The following is a 25,208-nucleotide window of genomic DNA, read 5'->3' on the forward strand; positions in this document are numbered from 1 at the left end:
CTAGAAAAAAAAAAAAAACATCCTGGGGACATAACTGGACCCGAAGAAGACAAATATGGTATTTATCCACTTATATGTGAATGTTAGCTGTAAAGTCCTCAATAAGTAGGCTGTAATCCATAGCCACAGGGGTTAGGTGTGGAGTACAGGACTAGTAGGGGACAGATAGATCTCCCTAGGAAAGGGAAATAGACTAATTATGGACGGATGGTGTGGGGACTGGAATGGGAGGGTCAAGTTGGAAGGGAAAGGGAGGAGGAAGAGAAGGGAGGGGATGTGAGGGGAGAGACAGCTAAAATTAAGGGCCATGTATGGAATAGTATGGAAACCTAAGACAGTAGAACCTTAATAAAATATATACATATATGAAGACAAACTAAAGAAAATCGACAAATGTTAGGGAGACAGAGCCCCAACTTGTATATCTGTTGCCACAAGAACCAGGAATAGATTGAACTCCGATCAAGTCATTGTCCAAAGGGGTCCCATGAAAATCCCCAAACAAACACGGCTGTTTTCAGAACTGTAGCTTACTCTCCACAAACTTACAGAAAGGCCCTATTACCGCAGACAGCACCTACGTCACCCATTGAACACGGCAACGCCTTTTAAACAAGCATCTCTCCTAAGCCCGTCTCCAAACATGAAAGTTAGTTCCAAGGTGAAGCAGTGAATGACAGCAGGAATGTGAGTGTGAGAATCTGCTATTCATAAAAGTAAGCCCTGAAAAAAGGTCTCTGATACGGTGGTAGGACTGAGACAAAAGACAAGGGTAATGACCGCTGTGGCCCTTGGCTGCTTATGGTCAATTGCTTTTGGCTCTCGGAATGCAGCTGGTAATTAGGATTCTAAATGTCTCTCCGCTTCCAGAGTCACTTTTTCAATCTGAAGTGGAAAGTAGGGTAATGGTTCTTGGGAGCCCATTAGACCTGACACACAAGAAAGTAAAGAAACCAGCAATCCTTTCCAACAGTGAGCTCAAGGTCCAAATCTAGAGTCACTCTCATTAAGAGACAAGCATGATTTTCAGTTGTCTGTGCTGGTCACGTCCTTAAAAGAAAATGTTTTAAATCCCAGGTTAGAGGAGTACTACCAGTAAGCAATTAGAAGAATTAGAATCCAGATGCCGTCAGCCAGTGAGAAGGAAGTAGCTAAGGGGAGTTGGTCTTGCCTAGACTTGACAATAGTCGGGAAAGTAAGAGCACTTATTCCTGGCCAAGATCAAGAGACTCAGTGTCTACACCTTGAAAGTATGAGACCCTCGCCTGTTCTCCCGAGGAAAACCATAATCCAAGTTCCTTATGGGAATTCCCTGCTTTCCACACAACCCTCCAGCTCTGTGTCTTCTGAAAACAACCTGAGGAGGGTGGGAAGGTAGATGTAGGTCTAGGCTTGTGGCACCAACATCAAATGAGTCAAATAAAGCACCGCAAAAACCTGCACATCCATGGCATGCCACGGGGTGGCGCCCACGGGGCGGGGAGTGTCTTGGATCATTCGCTTGTACTACATGCAGCTTGGCTTTTAATAATGTTAAAAATCCCACCGCACCACAATATAATAATCAGGCAAAATGGTCTACAATTTCGGTAAAGCTACTAGTGAAGAATGTGTGCTCGGCTCTGCAAGCTGTGTAACTGATAACAAGAAGGCTGCTTCTGAAATTGGCAGTTGTAATTCACACGGAGGCATCAAGAACATTACCTCTGTTAGGAGACCGGACGGGTGATGGGACTGCCGGCTCCATATTCTACTTCTCCACATCCTCCCAGTTTAGAAAAAGCCCAAATGGCTAATCACGATTTCGGCAGTTCATGTGGGATGCCACTTGAAAGGGGGCCTCCCTTTTGAAGTGGTGTGTTCATTAGGCTGAGGCGGGGACTCCCTTTTGGGGGGAAGGGGGCTCAAGGCAGGGTTTCTCTGTGTAGCCCTGGCTGTCCTGGAACTCACTCTGTAGACCAGGCTGGCTCGATCTCAGAAATCTGCCTGCTTCCCAAGTGCTGGGATTAAAGGTGAGTGCCACCACTGCCCAGCTGGGGGCTCCCCTTTTAGGGATGCTCTTGAACGCTAATGTTTGGTGAGGACCAGAAGCCTGCTTGGTTCTCAGACTGCATTATTTAGTGGCTTTCCAAACAAACACTAGGGGAAGCTGACAAGAACCAGGCTGGCCTGGCAGGGTAAAGGTTCTTAGCGTCCATTACAGTCCAGCTCATAACCGTAAACTCTCCTTGCTCAGGAGCACAGTACCATGCAGAAGTTACACTGCACACAAGTTGACAAAATCGTGGCCCAGTATGACAAAGAGAAGTCGACTCATGAGAAAATCCTAGAGAAGGCGATGAAGAAGAAGGGGTAAGACTGATGATTGACTTGCGATGCATCCCCCCTGTAGGAGTGTGACTCAGCTGCCTTCATGGACCACAAGGGACTCAGTGTTACTGCGACTTCATCATTAAAGACTACCCCTAGGAAAAAAATGTGATCCCTTCATTTCAGTCCCTGTGTCATCACAGCGGGGTGTGGCATCAGTCAGCTTAGTTGTGGTTTAAGGATGGTCTCAATAGAGTTCTCAGAACCTTTAGTTCATGGCAATCTGTACTGTGTTTTGGGGTTTTTGTTTGTTTGTTTGGTTAGTTTGGTTTGGTTTTTGTTGTTGTTGTTTGTGATTAAGAAGTTAGCAAAAAAAAAAGAATTTAATTACTTTCACCCTAAGAACTGGTTGTAACGCCTTTGTTTTATAAATAATTTTTTAAAGTTGCAATAATGTAGTAGTTCTCCTCAGTTCCACTCTCTAGTATTCTAATTAGCTGCAACCCACCACACTCCAAGACGAATTTCTATCATGGTATATGACTTGTTAATTGGTCTGTGTTATCATTGGCTACCATTACACTTCGCTGTGTATAATGGACACAGTAATCACTGCCCTAGGCCTGTGAGTGGGACAAATATACTACAGCTCCAAATACCTGGGGTTTTAGATATCCACAGGGGGAAGAGGGTGGCTTGGAACTTATGCTGTTGTGCATGTAACTTGGCCTTTCATAATGTTAAACCCCATCTTCCCTCAGTAAAATAATCAGGCAAAAGAGTTGACATTGCTGAGATACCGCTGGTGGAACAGCAGTACATTGGCTGGTTTACCCGACCCCCTTTCTTTCTGGGGTTCCCTCTGAAGTTGCACCCTGCACTTACTGTCTGCACAGTCTTCTCACTCTGTCATAGAGTCTGACTCTCCCTGTCTTTCATGGGCTTCAGTTTTGCGGCCACTCAGCCACCTGTACAATGCCTCTAATGTGACTTCTAGAGTAAGTAGAGAGAGGTTACAGATCTGTGAGTGCCACACCCTAAGGGGTAGCCTCCCCCCCAGTGCACAGGGTGCCACTGCAGGTGATGATGTGTTGGAAATGGCAGTGCTGACCTGGCCAGCGTCCATCTGCATGTCCCGTTCAGAGCTTTCCCCCCTTTAGAATAAGTAGCTTAGGGAAATACCAGACATATTCTATTTCTTTCAGACATCATTTTGATTTGCTCTCCATCAGTTGATTGTATGGTTTTTGTCTTTGTTTTCGTTTTTCAATGTTTTGAGCGCCCCCCCCCCCACTAGGGTCTTCTAGCCTTCCATGGTGTGAGACAAAAGGAGGAGATAGACATCTTTCTAGTTTTCTTCTTTCTTTCTCTTTAGTGTTCAATCCAGATACCACCTAGAAAACTAAGGATCTGGATTCAGATGGATTGTTTTTGTTACAATTTCTGGTCCCTAAATTCTAATTTCATGACATGGAGCCAATGTCCTTGGCTTGAAGCATCAGTGGCAGATAATGATGTGCCCACACTCAACCGGGGGCTCCTTTTGGAAAGCACCTTCCTTTTTATTACAGCTACATTTTCTAGAAAAACACAAACAAGGCAGTATATGGAAGCGATCCACCTTCTGTTTCTCCCATGGCTGTTCCATGTTTCACTGAAGCAGAGCCATGTCCCCATGCTTTAAAAGCATTTGGATTTTTTTTTTTTAAGTGAGTCAGGACAAGCTCAGCAGCCCATCTCCTGTGCGCAGGGACATACTGGGAGGGAATGTAGTGAGTGTGAGAGTGTCTATGTTGTTAGTTCTGTGACACTGGCCACACTACTCCTGGAATCACTCCGTCGTGGTGGAGGAGGCAGGCAGAGCAGCAGGTCACTCTCCTTGGCAGAAGCATGCGGAGGATGCAGACACTCATCACTGAGGACCAGGAAAGATAGGCACCAGCAGCAGTTCACACCGTCACAGGCCTGCTCTAATGGCCTGCTTCCTCCAGCAAGATCCTGCTCCTAAAGCCCCGCAGCCCCCAGAACAAGAGCCTCTAAAACCACATCACACGCAAACCGTAAGAGCTGATGTTTAGAGGCTCTGACCACATCAGCAGCGTTACCTTTTTTTTTTTTTTAAAGAAACTTTCCCATTTTTAATGTAATTTTTAAAACAAAATGTTGAAAGGGAGGTATAGACCATAATACCATGTTTTTAAGGTACAAGGTTTTGATGGATTTTTCAGCTCTTTCCAAGAGTAAACTTATTTTTGTTTACCTTTCACTTACCAACAAATGTCCTGTGTTTTTCCTGGATTGCTATATTGACATTTTCTTGGTTTTTTCTATTTTCAAAAAAATCATTTTTTGTTATTTTGTAGAATTCTGTACATGCATCCAATGAAATACAATAATATCTACCTTCTATTTCCTCCTTCTGAATTCCCCCATACACATCTTCCTCCCAACTTTATATCTTACTTTTCATTTAAAAAAGCAAACAAACAAACAAACAAAAAACACTAAGTCCAGTTAGTGCAGTTTCTATGTGCATGGGTGTGGAGCCTCTTTCTATATTTTTAAATCAGTGTCTTGTAAGTTTTCAGACTCTGTACTACATAACAACTCTTCAGAGAGGGATACTAGGGATATATTGTCCCTGGGACATTAGAAAATACCCATTTAATCTTATTTTTATTCTCAAGCATAAGTGGTATGAAGGTGATACTTAGGACTGGTTGTTAAAGATGAGACAATGACCATGGAGCCGTCCTCATGAGCAGGAGTTGAAGTCCTACAATGTGTAAAGCCCTTTGTCACGCGAGGAACAGGGGACCCAGGAAGCCTGCCTGGGGGTTTCTTTCTAGGTCCATGCTGCCGAATGCAGATCTGCCTCCCGACTCTGCAGAGAGAATTTTCCCAGTACTTGAAAACAAGACCTAAAAAAAAACACATTGAAAGTTTCTTCGAAGCCAGTTACCAGATGTTCTCATCTGCACAGCCAGCTCCAAGGAGAACGTCCTCTTATTGCCTAGACTTTGTTACCTGGTTGCTGAAATTCATGTAAAGGGGGAGTTTGGTTATATGCCTTTGATCCTCTGCAGTGGACTGGCTAGGCTGGCTGGGGTGAATGCACCTTGCATTTCTGATACTTTCAACTTACAGTGTGGGCTCATCAGACTCCATCCCATCCTCAGCGAAGGAGCGCCTGCAGCCTGCAGCCGTGTCCCCTGTTCTTCATACCCGACTGAAGGGAGCGATGGAAGCGAGACAGGGAGTTTGCACTGAAGTGCTCTTGCCTAACTGTCTCTCATGAGTTTTCCATTCAGTGTGTTTCAGGTGACAGGAGAAGGTGAATGGGGAAGGCAGAAAAAGAAAAGCCAGGGTTGGAGAAATCAGAATATATGTTTCTGCAAAGGCAGACAATAAATAAGGCATATGCAAAAGGGAATAATTATGCAGCCGTGACTTCTTAATACTACAGGGATCCTTAGCTATGCCGGCTGCTTAAGGGCGCTGAATAAAAACCATCGTAGCATTTATTGTGAGCGTTCCTGGAAGGAAGCCAGAGGAACATTTCGGCATGCTGGAGAAGAAATGCACTGAGTGCTGGCCATTGAGGAGCAGAGGGTGTGATGGGAGTTTGCAGCAGAGAGCGTTTCTCTCAGGGGGTGCTTCTTTAATAGAACAAAGATCGTGAGCCGGGCTAGCGTAAGCCAGAGCATACGTGCTGAGGACAGAGCCTAGGTCCTGTCCTGGTTTCAGCAATAATGTGGAGAAGAAAATACCAACACAGAAATAAGCAGTAATGGATGCTGGGCAGTTGCCTGATATATATTTTCTACTCCTAGGAAGCTAAGAAGCCAGCCTCCCTCCCTTGTCAAAGTAGTGCCAATAAATGCTATTTTCTTCCTCATTGGCATGTTTAAAAGACAAAAATCTGGCTTTATGACCAACATGAAAGAATTAGACATTCATTTCATGTTGGCTGTTTGCATCCCTAATAATATTCTATGAAATAAATAAAAAACGGCTTGAAGAAAAAGAGGAACCAAAATGGAAACTCTGACAACAGACCCTACACAAGGCAATAATTGCTAGGTCTGAAGTATCTCTTTGTGCTGTTGTTGAATTGAGCAATCACGCTACAGATAATATTTTCTAAGGTAAAAATCTATTGCTGGAAATGGATGCTGCCCAATGAGCCATGGCATTCCGGATATATTTGATGAATATATTGTCTTCACCAGAAAGTGTTGTTACAGAGGCCCAAGGGAACTGAAAGATATCTAATTTCTGGCATGCATTTTCAATTCTATATTTTCAGGGGAAGTAATTGTCTTGAAATAAAAAAAGAAACAGAAATTAAAATTCAGACCCTGACAACGGATCACAAATCTAAGGTAAGAAAACCCCGGTTTTTGCATGGTGACTTGTAAAGGATACTTTATAGTTTATTTTAGAAGGGGCAACTCTGGATTGATCTGGATTGATCTGATCAGAAACAATAGGAGAGAGTTGGACTGCTAGGACAGGGTCGGAGGTTTGTGTTTGCCTCAGGTTTACTGTCTTTGAGAAGAGCCACTTCACGGAAGTCTTTTTGTCTTGTGTGTAGAAAAAAAACTAATGACATTTATGTTGTTTGATGACCCTGATGCATGAAGTAAAACGGTGAGCCGGTGAGCCAAGAGGCAAGGAAACAGTGAATGTACAGAACATACCTTCCTAGGGAGGTAACATCAAACATGACACAGGAACAGCCAGACTGCGGGCGGAGTACACACTTACATCTTACTGCATCTTTGTGAGGCCTGGATGTCATGCTGTTTAAAATGGATTTCTCCTTTGTGTTTTATCTTTGGTGTGGCAGGAACCGTACACCCAGGGATATGAGAATTAGTGCTTCATGCACTATTGCCTTGTGTTTTATATACTTTCCTCCTATAACACGGAAACCTTGGCGATGGTCTCAGTTTGCTTTGGCTGTGTGCTACGCTGCCAAAACTTAATGCCTTTAAACAACTCTCATTGATTAGCTCATTATTCTATGGGCCACACATCTGAGCCATATTCAGATGGGTGATGACCCTGACTTTGTGGGGGCACACTCAAGCATCTACAGTTAGCTGGGGTTGCTATCCTCACTCTGCAAAATGCTTGTGTTTCTTGAATGACCTCCACCTCCAGCAGGACAGTCCGGTCTCATTTAAAGGGCAACCCCCATAGAATAGGGGAAAGACCTCTGCTTTGGACATATTTGCCACTATCTCATTGGCTAGAGCAAGTCAGAGAGTCAGATTTCAGGAGCTGGAGAAGCAGCCTCTAGCTGTTGACTAGAGAACTGCAAAGCCACAACTTTGCACAAAGTGTGGTCATGAGAAGGAGAGGTCTTCCTACCCTAGTGTCTATTGAGGGTGATGGAGTAAGCCAGAGCCTAGGCATAAGAGAGCGCTCTGCTCTCTGTTCAGACCTGTGGACTGACAGAAATGGAGCTGGAAAAGCATGAGATGATAAAGAGAAATATGCTGAAACTGACCAAGATCAAGACACACCAGAGTATAAGACAGGCAGTGAAATACCGGGCCGACGTAAGCTACTTAACAGCCAGAGTGGTGATTTAGCTCGGTACAGTAGTGACTAGTGTGTATTATTTTTGTGTGGCTTGTGAATGTCCATTGATTCACAATATAAATTGTGATCTGGCCTGCATACATAGTCATGCTTTCAGCGCATACCTGACTCAAGAGATTCCAGATGACCCCATCCCATTTTTTTCTGAAACAGGTCAAAGAGATTGTGGCCCAGCACACAAAGGAGTGGTCAGAAATGATCAACACTCACAGTGCGGAGGAGCAGGAAATCCGGGATCTGCACCTGAGCCAGCAGTGTGAGCTGCTGAGAAAGCTGCTCATCAATGCTCATGAGCAGCAGACCCAGCAGCTGAAACTCTCCCATGACAGGTGGGAGGGCCAGATGCCATACTGCTATAGATCTTTGTGTCTTCAAATGACTGGTGCGTGTGTGTGTGTGTGTGTGTGTGTGTGTGTGTGTGTGTGTGTGTACACAAAACAAGCAAAAATCAACTTGACGTATTTCGCATACTTAGTGTGAGCAAGCTGATTTGTAAGAAGTAGCCTCTGCCAACAGTGACTTATAGGTGTTAAGAAGGTACTACAATCAAGTAAAGTTAGCTAAGATTGCAAGTTGCTATAATCCATATTAAAATATGGTCTTCCTCTTCTAAGTGTTTTGAGGATCAACAGTAAGTTATGGCTGGAAGTAGAAAGGACCTGAATCCTCTAGGAATATGAGGCATGGGGAGAAAGCCTGGCCGGTGGAGCTCCTAGGATGACTCTCATCTCACAGTGGCAATGCATTAGAGAGCCTCCTCCTTTCTGTATGTTGTTAGGCATATTGTGTTAGAAATACTGCCGGGACTGAGCGGACTCCTCCCTGCGTAGAAGAGCATGTCTGCTGACTGTATCTTTCCATCCCAGTTTGCTAGCAGCGTGCTTTTTCCCTATTAAGGATCTGCTGTATGCCACAGTTATGGTATGATGCTGGTTTACACAGGACAGGGCAAAACAAACACTTTTTTACCAATAGAGAAAAATGATCATTTTTAAAATGGCAACTGCATAAGTTATATGGTAGTATATGAAAGTTCCCAGCCTTGCTTTAGGTGAGACATCCTGCTGTGAGAAAATAGAGTGGTGCCTTAGGTCCCAGTGCTTGTGTGAGGCAAGTGAACAGTGTCTGGCATGATCTGGTTCCGTCAAGAAATGTTCTGTACTCTGTGAAGTCCTAAGTACTTCGTTTACATATTCAGTGTAAGAGCTCGTATTCCTTTTTCGTCAAGACTGCTTTTGATTGGATATGTGCTATACAACGAGTCTAGGCAGCATCCCATCCTGCCTTTGGGCAATGCTGCAATGTCAGCTTGGAGGAACCCCCTGCCATTATTCCAAAATGTGTTAGAGTCTGGGGCACTTCCTGGCCATCACTTTAGTAACTGCATGAAGAAAAATCATGAGTCTCAAACTTAGATATTTTTTGAAAAAAAAATTTTAAATGTAATTTTTCATTGCTTAGGAAGTCCTTTTTGAAAACCACAAACCCAGCTGCTAATTTGTCTTTCTAAGTAAGTCTGTGCTAAGAGCAACTCTCGGAGTGAGAGTGGGACTCGGGGTTTTTTTCCCCTGCCTGTTAGATGGTGTCTGTTTTGCTTGCTAATTCGTATTGCTTTTACCAAATGCTTGTCATTCATACAGTGGGCATTCGTAAGTGTTCTTGCTTGAAGGAAACAAAGGAAGGGTAGGGGGCAGATCGATCACTTTACAAAGAAATCATGGGAAACTCTGAGAGTGGTTGCTTTGGGTCCAGCGTTTTTCTCAGTGTCCTGCTGATGAGATGTAAGGTGGCTGGCTAAAGCTTCATTTTAGCATTGCCCATCTCTCTTGATGTAGAGTAAACCACTGGACTTAGGTAACCAGCCTCCTCGCCTGTACATTGCAGGCAAAGACATAAGGGGATGACTATAAGTTAAAATTATTTGTAATTGCATCATTTAAATATTCCAAACTATGTGCCTTTATTGTCTACAAGAGTGAATCAAAGATAGACATGTCCATTATACATACCTGTGCACTTACACAATCATTAGTCACCTGAAATACATACAGGTCTACTTCCTGTACTTACTTGAAACTACATAGCTCCACTCGTGTCTATGGGTTGTTTGTCAGCAGGAAGGTCACTTGTGAAAGTTATAGCATCCTGTCGCTCCCATCCTGTCACTGCTGGGTCCCAGACAGTTCATGGTGAAGCTGGACACCTGTGCTTTTTTTGTTGGTTGGTTTTGTTTTTGAGCAAATACAGCATCTGATCACCGACCATGATGCATGCTTCCACTAGATGGCACTACCTTCCTCAGCCATCTCCATTCACCTGAGCCTGTCAGTTGTGTAAAGAATGTGAACCTAGTCCTACGGTTATGTATTGTATTGAGGTTTTTATCTTTCGTGTTATAAATCATAAAGGCACCCTTTAGGAGTGTGGCACAAAGAGCCATACATTCGCATTGCTATACCCTCTTAGCATATATCAGAACTCCATCTGACCGCTCACTGACCTTCAACGGTAGTCTCTCTGGATTCTAACTCTCCTCTGTATGCCTCTACATTTATTTACTTTTATTTCTATTTCACAGGGAAAGCAAGGAGATGAGAGCCCATCAGGCTAAGATTTCTATGGAAAATAGCAAGGCCATCAGTCAAGATAAATCTATCAAGAACAAGGCAGAACGGGAAAGGTAAGTGTGAGGGTGCTTGCTGGGACTGTCTAGTTTACTGGGAACCAGTGTCAGCAACATTTGGTTATGTGAACTCGGCATAGATCTGAGATATTAATACTGTGGTGTTCGAAGAGTCCTGTTAGTACAGTTTCTATGGAAGTCAATTATTACTGCAATAATAGAGTAGTTTCTGATGTTTTCCTGATAACTGTCACTGGTAAAATGTATTTGCATTCACACAACATATGTACAAACCTGACAATAATTGATATAATTTCATATAATTCTTTAGCATTTCTCCTCCCATCGGTCTGCAAACTTCTCTCCTGCTCCAGTGTCAGCGCGTCCTGGGTGAGATGGGTCTGAATATCAGGAAGGCTTCCTCCCACCTTGATTTGCTGCCTTTGTCAATAGGAACTATCTGTAAAGTTTCCACATAGATTTTTTTCTCGTTTGTTCTCAGTTAGGTGGGCTTTCTAGAAGAAACTGAGGCAGGAATCCAGGGAAGACAAGATGGGGTGGAACCAGACCTGCTGTGGTAAGGCTATGGTTGGGCTTTACCACAGCTGGTGAAGGGAACCTGAGACAGAGCAGCAGCCATGCTGCTGACAAGGGGGCATTGCCAGTGACCACAGATAATAGTCACCCATCATGATCCATCTCTAAAGACCCAAAGCCATCTATTCTACAAATAGAAGACCAGGCAGAGCTGAGGAGAACAATGGCTATCTGGGCTCCTGCTCACAAAGAAATGGTATCTAATAACGTCCAGGTCCACTGAAAGACTGGTTTCTGCTCTACAAAACACAGAATTCAGATTAGCTCTTGGGGACCAAAGAGTAAAGTGAGTTTAGAATGTCAGACTGATGCATCACTCCATGAAACATGGGCTGCTAGAAGACTCTGCAGCCCAAAGATGGGATCTTCTGGGCTTCATCTCCAGATTCCTGGCCTTCTGAGATGCTCAGTGGATACTGACGTTTTAGGCAGGACTGCCTCGGTTGTATTTATTCTTTTCAGTTCTTAAATGGTGCTAGGTAATAATAAATCAAGATATGGCAAAATATAAAGCATCCAACTAGTTAATACATCTTTTATGGTAAAGTTTTATAAAATGCCTTTTAAACATAATAGCTCCACCCCTCAATGGGAAGTAGCATTCCACAGTAATCTATTTATTATTATATGTATTTATTTACTTTATGTGAGTGTTTGTATTTGTGATGTGGGGGAGGGGAGAGCATACAGGAGCTGCCACAATCACACAGGGTGCTCATATGTAGGTCAGATGACAGCTTGCAGGAGTTGGTGCTCTCCTGTGGGACCCAGGGATCAAACTCAGGTTGTCAGGTTGGTTTTAAGTTCCTTTATCCCTTGAGCCATCTCACTAGTTCGCCACAGTGATTTTGACCTGGAGACAAATTGCTTTTTTATTTTAACTGTTTGGCCAAGATATTTCTCAATCATTGTGGAGTGCCATCTGTGCCTCCCAGTAAGAAGGTTCAGGGGAGGACATTAGTCATCTGTTCAAGCAATTATTTGTAGGCTGGTATTGTAGCATCTCTTTGGTGCTTGTTCACTTTTCAAAGGTGCCAATTTCTGGACATTTTCCCAGATAAGGATCTTCGTTTGAGAGTCTTGTATACATGGAAATACATCTTCTACCCGGAAATCTCAAATATCCAAAACATAATAAATACAAATTATTTTTGTTTGATTTTCTTAGACTCTGGTGTTAACTTTGAACTCCTTTAGCCTGTACAAAGTGAGATATAACAGTCAGCATGAAGACCAGACTGCTAAGTAGTCATTGATTGTGTTTTATCAAATGTGTTACAGAGTGGACCAGGTTCAGCTGAGTACAAGCTTTCCTTTTCCTTTTCCTTATTTTTTTTTTTTTACATGCAATGCTTCCCTACATTTTTAAGGCTACCCTGGAACTCATTAAGCTCCTCCTGTCTCAGAATATTGAGCTCTGGGATGGGGGGACCGGCCACTCATCTCAGCTTTCAAATCACCCTAAACTTTAAAGTACCACTAATACCATCAGCTAGGCTTTTGAAGTAGCCAGGTGTTGGGGGTGCACGCCTTTAATGCCAGAATTCGGGAGGCAGAGGCAGGAGGATCTCTGGGTTTGAGACCAGCCTGGTCTACAGTGTGAGTTCCAACACATCCAGGGCTACACACAAAAAATATTATCTTTATTTTGATTTGTATGTATTGACTGAAATTTTGTATCCATCATTACATGGTTCTAAAGCATCAACAAATTGCTGTTTCTATAATAATAATAATAATAATAATAATAATAATAATAGTAATAGTAATAATAATAATAACAAATTGCTGTTTCTATAATAATAATAATAATAACAACAACAACAACAGCCTCTCTGCCAAAAAGCCACTTACCTATACAGTAGCATATTATATATAGTGTGGCTTTGGCTTTATCACACTGCTGAGGACTAAGGCTAAAGACTTATTATAGGACTTAGCAAGACCAATAGAAACTAAAAAACTATTCTTTTAAACAGAAATTATACGGTATTTATATATAAAATTAAAATGCAGACACTGTTTATCATGGACAGAAATTATAGCGACTTTTACATGAAAATCATGGGTATTTCTTAAAAGATGTGAAAATTAATGATCTGAACGCTCAAAGAATGGAGAAACCAAAGTGAACATCAAGATCCCAGGTCAAAATAAATAACAGAATGCACAAAGTGCTAAAGTAGGAGAGAAAAAAAAAAAGCAAGAGAAAGCATGCAGAAAAGTAATAGCTTATCTAAAAATGAAAAACAAACAAACAAAAAAAACCCCTAGTGACTCACTCAGTAGATTGTCAGCAAGAATGATCAAGAAGAGAAAAGAAACATGAATTAGTGATATTTGGGATGAAAAGTGAAAATAAACAGAGGCAAATCACTTTCAAAGCAGCTGTAATGCTAATGGTAAATCTGAAACTATGCATAGAATGGAGAATTGCTTCGGAAAATACACACATCCCTGTGGACAGCCCTGCATCCATGTGAATGCAGTCAGCACTAATTGGATTTGGGGGCTATTAATGGTGATAATAAGAACAAAAGAAGACATGAACATGGAGGGCAGGCCTTGGGGGAAGCTGGAGGAAGGCAGTAGGAAATTTAGAATGTTACGTGTATACATTTTCAAAGAAGAAAAAGAAAATACTAGTCTAAAAGAGAAAACGAAAACTGCACATGCCGTGAGCACAAACGGAGAAGCCTAAGCGGACACCATTACTGCAGGAGTTCACCCAGTTCTGTTGTGTAGTCATGAAAAACCTCCGAACTAACATAGGGGAGGAAGCCGTGGGGTGAAGATAAAGCCATAGGACGAAGATGAAGTTGTCTATATCCTACCAGCAAGCAAGTCTTGGAGCTTGAGTTTCTGAAGGAAATATACCCAAAATATCCTAAGTCCTGAAAACACACAAAATGATTTTAGCGTGCCGACTGATTTTAACAGTGCTTTGTGGGATCCCATTAGAAATGCTGATGCCCAGGCCCTCTCAGCCGCACTGAGTCAGGCTCTTAGGTTTGGAGCACAGCAGTCTGTCTGTGACACAGGAAAATTTGAGAACACTTAGTTGTATTTCCTGTGGATACATCCATTTTGGTTAAAAATATTAAGATATGGCTAAGTAAGCCTCTGTCAGCCTCGGGACTTCCTCCAAGGAGAGGAAGAAGGGAAAATAGAATGTGAAGGAGTACAGAGGAAGTTTAAATTTTATGTATAAAATTCTGTCTTTAAAAATAGGAGAGCAGGGACTGGACAGATGGCTCTGTGGTTAAGGGTGCCTACTGTTCTTGCAGAGAACCTCAGTTTACTTCCCAGCGCCCACTTGGCAGGTCACAACCGCCTGTCACTGTTGGAGAAAGTATTTAATCCCAGCCCCCGCCGTTGCTATTTAAGTTCCTGGATGAAAGACACACACACAGCTTTATATTTACAATAAGCCTGCAACAACACAAGAGCTGGGCAGACATCTACCCTCCATACTGTTAGGATCTACTTTCCTATCAATAACCCCGAGTACTACTTGCTATGTTTCATCTGGGCTGCTCTTAACTCCAATTGGCCAGCCCACAAGCTCAGGTTCTCTTGACTCCTAAGCCATCCTGGCTTCTCCTTCCTCCTCCCGAACTCCTCTTCTTCCCTTTCTGGTTCTCCTCAGACCCCAAGCCCTGGGAAACCTAAACCCCACCTATGTCTCTTCTACCCAGCTATTGGCTGTTGGCATCTTTACTTATCAATCAGAAATGACTTGGTCACAGGGACTACATACAGACTTCAGGACTTGGGGGCCCGCACTTAGCAGTACAAAATCTCAATCTATAACTCCAGTACCAGAGGCTTCAACACCTTCTGTCTTCTTGGGGCTCCTGCACATGCGTGGTGGAAATAAACTCACACAGGTAAACACACATTCACAAGAACGGGAAATTATAAAGAAACATAAGTATTGGTTAATCTGAGTGATGTGACAAGGTGGTTTTATATTTTCCTATCTATTTTGTGTGTTTGAAAAAAATGATACAATAAAAATGAAAGGGAAAGGATGCGACAGTCTTCTCCGGGAAGCGAGAGAAGACAGTTTGTGGTGGGTGAAAGTGACAGTCCCACAGGCTGGTGGACTGACAGTTCTTTGTCTCCATTGCTTTTAGGCGAGTCAGGGAGTTGAACAGCAGCAACACTAAGAAGTTCCTAGAAGAAAGAAAGAGAGTGAGTATCCCATGTTTTTCTCGACACTCCTCTTTGGAAAATGTAACTTGTGCTTGCATCTCAGCCTTGCAAGCTCATTTACCTAATTTCATTTTTTACCTGTACATTAAGTATTCCAGCTTTGCCCCTCCCTGAAAGCCAAAGCCATCTCTTACTAAAATCATTATGGAAATTAACTGACATGGCTTTGTGGAGGTGACAGTGCCACCTTCCAGTCATGCATAAGTGCTCAGCCATTTTCTAAGACTTGGGAAGGAAAGATCTGCCCAATATACACTACGAGTTTAAACCCTTAACAGTTTTCAAGCTCTTTTTTCATTCCTTTTTGAAAAGTGTGATCACCCCCGGCTAAATTATAAACCCAGTAAGCTATCCACCATTTATAATTTTAAGACAACATGACATTGATCATATTTTCTTTCCAGCTGGCGATGAAGCAGTCAAAAGAAATGGATCAGTTGAAAAAAGTCCAGCTGGAGCACCTAGAATTCCTAGAGAAACAGAACGAGCAGGTATTTCATCCCGTGCAAATAACAGACATAGGCGGCCCATCAGCTTCAGGGGTGCAGTGCCATGGCCCACGGGAACCCTGTGGTCAGGAAATACAGTGGAAGGTAGAGAGACTTTCTGGGTCTTACTGGACTTCCTCCTCTTCGTCCAAAAAGAACAGAAGTGCCTTTTGTGGAGGGGGAGAGGCAAGAGGCTCTGGGGGATTAAGAGTGTAAAGTTGTCCTTTGAGTCTATGACAGGATGGGTTCTAAGTGTGATGGCCCTAAGCAAGCAAGTTATGAACCACTTCTTCATTTCTGTTTTTAGCTTTATAGCTTACAGGCTGCACGTGTTAGTGTATTAAAAGTAAAAGAGAAGAACCGTCTATTTTCAGTGCCAATCTAAAAGGTGAACTTGTAAATTCTTCCCAGGGCTTTATGGTGGGATCTAAATCCATGCCCCCCACAACTCAACAACCCAGTGAAGAGTGTTCAGCAGCTTTATGGTGGGATCTAAATTCATGTCCCCCACAACTCAACAACCCAGTGAAGAGCATCTTCTCGGGGTTTGTTTGTTTCAAAAAAAAAAACAAAAAAAAAAAAACCAAACCACTCAATAGAGAAGAACAGTTGTACACAGCAGTAGTTATCCAAGCTCCACTTAGTCAGTTTCGACACCTGGACAAGTCTGTTTCCACGAAGCATGCCAAGTGTAGTATAGCAGGCTCCATCCCATGTGACCCACTGCCCAGCGGCCTTCCTTTGAACCCTAGCTCCCCAGGCGGGAACTCCTAGCAAGGCGCACATCTTTTCTGTCTCACTTGGTCCCGTTTCAATCTTGGTTCAAGGCATTGGACTTGGATGTTTATCTTCACATTTTAGAAACTGTATAGAGCTTTTGAAGAAATAATCATACTGCATTTTTCTTTTACATGTCTTCCCTTCTAAAAAGCAATCCTACCTAAGATTTTTTTTCAGAGTTAATAACTCATCCTGAAGAGTACTTCAGAAGGAATTATACTTTGAAAGGTCCTTAAGAGAGGAACACAAAACCACAAAGTCATTTTTTTGTGTTGTAGCTTAGGTAACAAACCTAGCTTCTTGTTTCAAGTCCTCGCTCTTGCTCTCACTCTCTGTTGGACAGAACCCAGTCCTCTTGTGGGCATGAATTAAGTTCAGCTACTCAGTTCTAGTCATAAATACCGCCCGGGTCCTCTAAGAGAGGCAGTTCACATGTTTGGTCCTAGCTGTCCAGTTCATTTGACCAACTCATAAATACATCAGGTACACACCATACAACTTATGCTCTTTCCTGAAAGCACTTCTCAGTATGTGTCCCCAAGGTGACATGAGACTATAAGAAAGGGTTGAGCCACTATGATCTCCAAAGCTTCCGAACTCACTGGGGGCTGGGGGAAGATGTTCAAAGAAAGCAGAGGATAAGCATCTCTGAAAGGCTTTCGAATCTTCTTTCAAAGAAGGGCCTGATGAAAGGCAAGGCACGCTTAGGGTTTAACTATCTAAATTAAGAAACTATTTAGAAATTACTGTGTTGCTTAGCAACAAGTTTGACTAAAGAATGTAAATGTGCTAAAAATTACTCATCACTACATAGCTAGAGAATACAGTTTTCAGGTGTTGGTACTTTTAAAGCATAATAAAGAAATCACTATGCGCATTATACTAATACATGGGTACCTTGAACTATGGAAGCCTACTTGCATTAAAATCCTGGATTACTGGTAGTTGTATTGATTGGACCATGTTGGAAAGATCCAGGCTTTTTTGTTCTTAAAACTCACATATTACCTATTAATATGTCATAAGTACATCTACCACCCACAAAAGTGAAATTTTGAGTCACAGAAACTTAAGAAAGCACCGAACGTGAAAAATATCCAGATGTAAAAATGTAATGATTTTCAAGGAAAAGTCATTCCAATAGAAACGTTGTGCAAATGTAGAATTGGGGATTGAATTTCTACATTCAGCTTTAATTTGAAAATATAATATCTTGTTGCATAACCAATTAAACGCCCGGTTTTGGTAGTATGTATTTTTTTAACACGCAGGTCAGGAAGCACTGAGTCCTCAGTCCCTCTGTCTGCTATAATCCTCTCCTGTGCACAGGGCAGAGACGCAGGGAATCCCCTGGCTTCCTCGTAAACACAAAGGCTGAAGCCATGTAACGGAGCTCCATTAAAAGCCAAGTACACATTCCTTTAGCAAAACAGGTCACCATATTCACACAATCCCAGACTCGTAAAGCAATCTTCCAACCCTTTGTTAAGCCCCAGGTTTCTTCCTTGTGTGTAAACCAAAGATGCTTTAATCTACACATCTATATTATATCGCCTTTTATGGTTTCTTACTTTTTCCTATTATAGTCTTCCTAGCCATGCCCTGTCAACCCCAAAATAAAGCCCGGTGGATCTATGGAACTAACGAGACCACTGTCAAAGGCATTGGGCGAAACAGCTAAAGGGCTCACACTGTTTGGTCTTGATTCTGGATCCTGTCCTTTGTAAAGCACTCTCTAGCCTGGCTTCTTTTATCAGCCAGTTGTTCGCTTAGCTTCCCAAGGGCCAGGACATATATGTACACATATTGTAATCTTGTGACTTAGTTTTTCTCATAGTCCTCCAACCACCCAGTGTTCCATCTGTCTTGACATGTACCATTTCAGACATTTAATGATTCCATCCCTGTCACATTTAAGTCTTAAAAATTAGTATCTGTCATCAACCCTATCATTCAATAGAGTGAGGGAAATGGCTCAGCAAAGCTAAGTCTCCCTATGCACTCACTGGAGAGTGACACACGATGTGCTAATAGGCATTGGTTGTTTGTTTTGTTATTCCTTTTTTCCTTTGTTGAGCTCAGCTTGGGGAAAGTTGTTGCTGATGGGTGTGTACATGTTTTACTCTTAGCTTTTTTGCTTTTCTGTATATAGTTTTGCATTCATTTCTCAAAATCACTTTGGTATTCATTTATTTTCTTTGTTTTCTATATATGACTCAATTTTGACATTACTATTTTTGTACAAACAGCTTTTGAAATCCTGTCATGCAGTGTCCCAAACACAAGGTAGGACTGAAATTTTGATGATAAGCAAGACCTTGCTTTCCTTCCTGGCTATGTCAGTATTCTTGGTTTGATTTCCATTTATGACTGCCATCTGGTCATAGCTAACTGATATCTTAAGGGTTTAGACTTAAAACCCTGGCTATTTCATGCTTGAATTCCTCATACTACTTAATGGGAAATGCTGTCACATTTGCTTGTGGGAGTGTTTTATCCAGCATTTCCAATTACAAATCCAAGAACTGGGTTGTTACCATGAAGACAACCCAGACTGAGAACATTATTTTTATATAATGTCTGTTGGTCCTTTTCGATGATGTAATGTTGTGGTCTGCGTGCAGAAATGTTATAATACAATGGCTTTTGCCATGTTCTCTGTTAAGTCTGGTCTGCCTATGGCTAGTCACCCCTTATAAGGTGACTATATAATTGACTCTTGGAAACAGAATGTTTTTGAGAAAGATGTCTGTTGTAATAGCCAAACATCTGCTAAGTGATCCCAGGCAATAAAAATGGATGGCCACGCTACTTGTGTTACAACTTAGCTCTCAGGGCAATCTTTGAATGGCATTTCATTATGCATTTTATACTATGTTCAATAGAATCCTTAAATGCAAAGGGGCCAAAATGTAGGGAATCTTTTATTACTGTTTACTGAACACCAAGTCATTTAATTTCCAGTGCTGAAAATGTGTCACTATCATCTCTCACGGATACTGTTTGTGTCATTATTTCATGTTTGTATATTTTCTCCATTTCTTCATTTTCTTGTGAGTATTACTGTATGTCAGACATTGAAAATAATATGGCTAGAGGGACTCACTAGCCTCAAATATACATGGATCTAAAACTCTTTAGTGATGCTATATCTACCCGCACTAAAATGAAAACGAAAGCCATAATGTTGAAATAATAATAATAACAGCACTGCATTATCTGTGACATAAATTGATTTTTGTTCTGGGACTTCATTTGGGAGATTTAGGTATTTCTAGGATGATCTAGAATTGGCCAGCTCCTTCCTCTGACCTTCCATTTAGCTGGAACTTCAAAGCAAACATGAACCGTAATATCATGGCACTTCAGAATTTTCCTTTCAAAATATATCTCTATTGATGTGTCATTCTCCATTCTTACCTGTCCTTTGTTTCAGTGGTACATCACTGAAAAAAGGAGGAGGGTTTCTTACCCTTTCAAACGTTGCAAGCATGTGGGTTGGGCATCTAGGCTTTGGTTGGAAAGTAAGTAAAAGTTGAAATGAATCACTTGATTGATTTTCCCATGTCCACCCCTAGAACCTGCTTCTATAGCCCCTCTCAAATAAGCTTGTTGCTTTAGTGACTGTCTTAATTCATGATTTTAAATTCACCCCAGCTTATATCCTGCCAGTCCGTAAAAAGTAAATTACTTCAGAGAAGCAAGAGGCCAGAGTTTGAATAGTAACATTTCTAGCACCCTGCCTGCTCCTGTAATGTTCTGTTTGTAGGACTCTAGCCAAAGCTGTGTAACACACATGCCCTTACCTTGCCTAGCCCCATCGGTAAACTCTGAAGTAATTACTTTTAATTAAACTTCAGGCTGCTTGGAAAATTAGTTGTACGAAAGGAAAGCAATGCTATCCTGAAAGTGATAGAATTATCCAAAAAAAAGTCACGTGACACTAAATTAAACAGTTTGATTTGACATCATCTAAGTATCTGGCTCAAGTTCTTTTCATGTGGTTTTTCCCAGAAATTTGTAGGCCAGATTTTCCCAGATTTTTGTGTACCATAAAAGTTTCTTGCAAGATCCTGTTGAAAGAACGATTCAGATCCTGTGGCTTTTAAGCAACCTCCAAGACTCTGCATTTCTGAAAATAACCCCTAGAACTTCTGCGGCTGCCGGTCCGCTTGCCATTTATGTAATAAGGATGGGTTTAGCAGGAAGAGAGGCTAGGGCCAGTGGGAATCTTCGGAAGGGAATTTCCATGCATAAGGCTGTGTTTCTGGTGTTGTAGGCGAAGGAGATGCAGCAGATGGTGAAATTGGAAGCCGAGATGGACCGCAGACCAGCAACAGTAGTATGAAACTCCAGAGTGCAAACTGAAGCTGGAAGACCATGCAACACCAGAAGATCATGCCCAGCTTCCAAACACAGACTCCACAGACAAAAGCTGTTTTCTTTGTGTTTCTTTTATGTATAGACACGGTGTTACCTGAAACCACATGGACTGGGGATGACCAAACGCTCTTATATTTAACAATTTGAGTATTGAATTTCTTTGGCCAACCAAAAGTAGCTATGTACACATACACACACACACATACACACACACACACAGAGAGAGAGAGAGAGAGAGAGAGAGAGAGAGAGAGAGAGAGAGAGAAATCCCCTATTCCTGACAGGCAGAGTTGAATCATGATATATGACTTAAACATGTTTGCTATGAGACAGCATCACAAGCCAGTGGGCTTGGTGATAACAACTCTGCTTTGTGGTGCATTAGGACATGTTTGAGCTGCTGCTGCTGCAAAACAAAACAAAACAAAAAAATTAGTGCATTAGTAACTTAATAGTAAGCGCATGCACTAGAAGAAACACCTCTGTCTCCAGTTCATTAGCAGAAGTGGCCGTCTGCTATACAAATCACTTCGCAGAATTTTCTACACCTAAGTTACCTCATCAGTAAGTGCCATGTCTTTACCATGCCATAAGATGCTAACCTTCCTGTAAATGTTGCAGAAATCGTTAGGACAATAGAGACACAAAACGGTGTATCTGTGCCAAGCTCATCAATGCTCCCAGGGGGACTCGGCAGGCTCGTTTCAGAAAGTTTACAGCTGACCCTGCTTTGTAGGAATTGCTTCTGCCGATTCCACATATTGCAATTCACTCTACACTATAAGGATCGTCAAGTGGTTATTGGCAAATGTTTGTAAATGTGACCATGTACAAAGTATTTATACTCCTTAATTCTCACAGTTATAGCTCAAAGTCATCTAAATATTACCACACGACAAGACTAGTGAGCAGGAATCATAGACGTAATGTTTTGCATGATGCACAAGCACCAATTATGACTAACCCATTCAAACACAGTTAACCTAACACCAAATAAATACTGGTTAAGTAAATGTACGGCACAGAATATTATTTGACTATCAAGACTTTTAGCATAATGAAAAAGTCTATATATATGTGTATATGAATTATGTGGGCATTCTTGATACTTCAAGTTCTAGTTTGAAAAATACATAACTAATTTAATTTTACACAAAAATATTTATGCAGATTTTCAGACTTTCATATCAGGAAATAACCTTTTTATGTCTGTTAAATATCCAAACAATTTGCTACCGTGTTAATCTGCATGGTCTTCTCGCCTGCTGTAGTTGCCTTGCAGGTGTCTCATAAAGTGGACCGATGGGATGGAGTCATGCTGCCCAAACTCAGAGGAGCATGCAGGGATCCGGTAGCCTAGCAAGAGTCAGATTCCTGATTTTAGAATACAAAATGCCAACTTAATTGTTGTATATGGTTGTACAAATAGATTCTGTACCTTCCTCTGAAGAGGGCAGAGAAGATTATGATACCATGAAGGCTAAAATTCAATGTACAACTTCTCTAATAAAAAATGAAAACACATGTAACATCTACCAGAGTATTTGCTTCCACGATGCTTTCTAGAAAACCTTTGCCTCTTCATGTATGTTTTCTTCATTATTTTCAAAAAGGGGCTTTATTTCCCATCCCCATTGTGGTTTCCCCCAACTGACACAGAACACACAGATTCTACATACAGAAGTCATGAGCTTTTTGTCCCTCATAGTTATGAGTTGAATAGCTCATAATAGCTCTGTACCCTGTCAAATTCCTGGCTTTCTTCTTTGTAAAACAGTAGAATCAAGACTGCATATATTCAGCACCAACATCCCATTTGATAAAAGGCCCTCACATTGGGATTGCCGGTTTTCAAAATAAAATTGTTAGACTCTCTTCCTCAAAGCCAGTGCTCCTTCCAAGAGCCTCAGGCTGCTGTCATTCTGTCATCTGCCCTGAAGCTACCACTCACCACTTGTCTTTGCTTTTCAGAAGGCTCCTAGTTTCCCATTTTTCTGGTCATGTGATCTCTGGGTCTCCCTCCTTCTATACCATGGTGAATAGTTATAGTTTGCAGTTTTAGATTCTGAAACAGTTTTAATTTATCCCAGATTACTTTTTTCTTTTTTATTGGATATTTTCTTTATTTACATTTCAAATGTTATCCCCTTTCCTGGTTTCCCTGCCTCCCAGAAACCCCCTACCCCATCCTCCCTCCCCCTGCTTCTATGAGGGTGTTCCTCCACCCACCCACCCACTCCCACCTCCCCGGGCTCAATTCCCCTACACTGGGGCATCTATTGAGCCTTCATAGGACCAAGGACCTCTCCTCTGACTGATGCCTGGCAAGGCTGTCCTCTGCTACATATGCGGTTGGAGCCATGTGTACTCCTTGGTTGATGGCTTAGTCCCTGGGAGTTCTGGGGGCTCTGGTTGGTTGACATTGTTGTTCTTCCTATGGGGTTGCAGACCCCTTCAACTCCTTCAGTCCTTTCTCTAACTCCTCTATAGGGGACCTCATGCTCAGTTCAATGGTTGACTGCGAGCATCCTCCTCTGTATTTGTCAGGCTCTGGCAGGGCCTCTCAGGAGACAGCCATATCAGGCTCCTTTCAGCATACACTTCTTGGCATCCACAATAGTGTCTGGGTTTGGTAACTGTATATGGGATGAATCCCCAGGTGGGGCAGTCTCTGGATGGCCTTTCCTTCCGTCTCTGCTCTACACTTTATCTCCATATTTGCTCCTGCGAATATTTTGTTCTCCAAGAAGGACGGAAGCACCCACACTTTGGCCTTCCTTCTTCTTGAGCCTCATGTGGTCTGTGGAGTATTTGAGACATATTTACCCATAAAGGATCTACTGGAACAACATTAAAGTCAAAACATATAAAATAACAGCAAAATTATGACCTTTGCTGTGTGCTAGAGAGGTGGATCAGCATCCAAAAGTGCTTGCTGTGTTTATAGGTGACCAGGGCTTGAATTCCCAGCATCTACGTCCAGGTGGCTTATGATCAGCTGTCATTCCAGCCCCAGGCGATCTGGTCCCCTCTTCCCTCTGTACACACCCACCCACATGTGGCAGACAGTCAGACAGACACATTGTTTACAAGTTTATGCGCCAAATTCTATAATTATTAAAGAAAAAAAAACCTTGATAATTAAAATGACTCATTTTCTTATAGCATTAGAACACTGCTGTGTTTTAGGGCATGTTGCTCTAGTGCCCAGTCCTATTCAGAGCACTGTCTCCTCTAGGAGTTCCTATGGCCTCCTTCTCTAGTTGATATCTGGCTAAGAAGGAAGCTCTTTGTTTTCTGCTAAGTGGGAGGAGCTTCTGGTCTTCCAGACAATCTGAAGCTCTGTAGAGTGAGCCTTTTTACCTAGGTTTTTCAAGATCACTGCCACTGTTCTAATCGTGGCTGTTCATTTTAGCATTTTTCTGGTGCATACAGATGTACTGGATCTTGGCTGTGCCACCTTGGATTCCACCATGACACCACCTTTGTCTGGGTGTCTCGTATAGTTGTTCTAATACAGTGGAGCCTCACAAATCCAGGATCCTTGCTGTCACCTGGAGCTAAGTCCCAAGAAATGCAAAGTGAGCCTGGTTATACTAAGCCACAGACTTACCAGAGTTTCCGCTGTTATCTGGCTTCTGTATATAGGAATTTTGTTTTCAGTTTAGGACTCCGAAAACTTCACTTGATTTCTTTTTAGATATTTATAGATCTCACAGAATAAAGATATCCTGCCGGTCAAATTACATGCCACCCAATGATCACTACCACATCTCTTGACTTAAGGGATGGTAAAATATGAAGAATGTGTACATGGGAGAATTTGTGAAACATAGTATTTCAAATGTTTTATGCACAATCTTCAAGCCCCAAGGCTTAAAGGGGGCTCAAATTATAGGGTACAAGAGCATCCTTCAGAAAACCTACAGAACTGTCTGCACCTGGGTCTAACATTCAGCAATGAGCTTCCTGGAAAGTAATTGAAAACAGGAAAGAAATCTATAATTGATCACTTGTTGAGAGATCTGTTTTTCCCTCCATTCTTTCATCCAATCGCATGCCCTCAGTTATGCTTGTGAAGTGTCTTACACCCTTGTGAGGAGACCCTCTATCTTTCCTCCTTAGAGATATCAAGCTTTACACAGACAGTGTTCACATTGTGTGTAATTAATAAAAAATGGAGCCCGGTTCTCCAT

At 42.0% G+C, this 25,208-nt stretch overlaps 1 protein-coding gene across 24 annotated transcripts in view; it reads left to right on the forward strand.

Annotated features, from left to right (window-relative positions):
* Nucleotides 1-22,545, forward strand: part of Plcb4 (phospholipase C, beta 4) — a 356,000-nt gene extending 333,455 nt beyond the window's left edge. For 17 of the 24 annotated variants that reach the window (XM_030248529.1, XM_011239359.3, XM_030248537.1 and 14 more), the window contains 8 exons: nucleotides 2,237-2,352; nucleotides 6,620-6,695; nucleotides 8,077-8,252; nucleotides 10,502-10,603; nucleotides 15,283-15,340; nucleotides 15,766-15,852; nucleotides 18,879-18,915; nucleotides 20,909-22,545. In XM_030248529.1, coding sequence (XP_030104389.1) covers nucleotides 2,237-2,352; nucleotides 6,620-6,695; nucleotides 8,077-8,252; nucleotides 10,502-10,603; nucleotides 15,283-15,340; nucleotides 15,766-15,852; nucleotides 18,879-18,915; nucleotides 20,909-20,997 — 741 coding nt within the window. In that variant the 3' untranslated portion in view covers nucleotides 20,998-22,545. The remainder of the gene's footprint in view (nucleotides 1-2,236; nucleotides 2,353-6,619; nucleotides 6,696-8,076; nucleotides 8,253-10,501; nucleotides 10,604-15,282; nucleotides 15,341-15,765; nucleotides 15,853-18,878; nucleotides 18,916-20,908) is intronic. The other 7 variants (NM_001355155.1, NM_013829.3, NM_001355154.1 and 4 more) reach the window with 3 other exon arrangements.
* The last annotated feature ends 2,663 nt before the right edge of the window (nucleotides 22,546-25,208 follow it).

The sequence above is a fragment of the Mus musculus genome, chromosome 2 (genome assembly GCF_000001635.26).
Source record: "Mus musculus strain C57BL/6J chromosome 2, GRCm38.p6 C57BL/6J".
NCBI classification, from domain to species: Eukaryota; Metazoa; Chordata; class Mammalia; order Rodentia; family Muridae; genus Mus; species Mus musculus.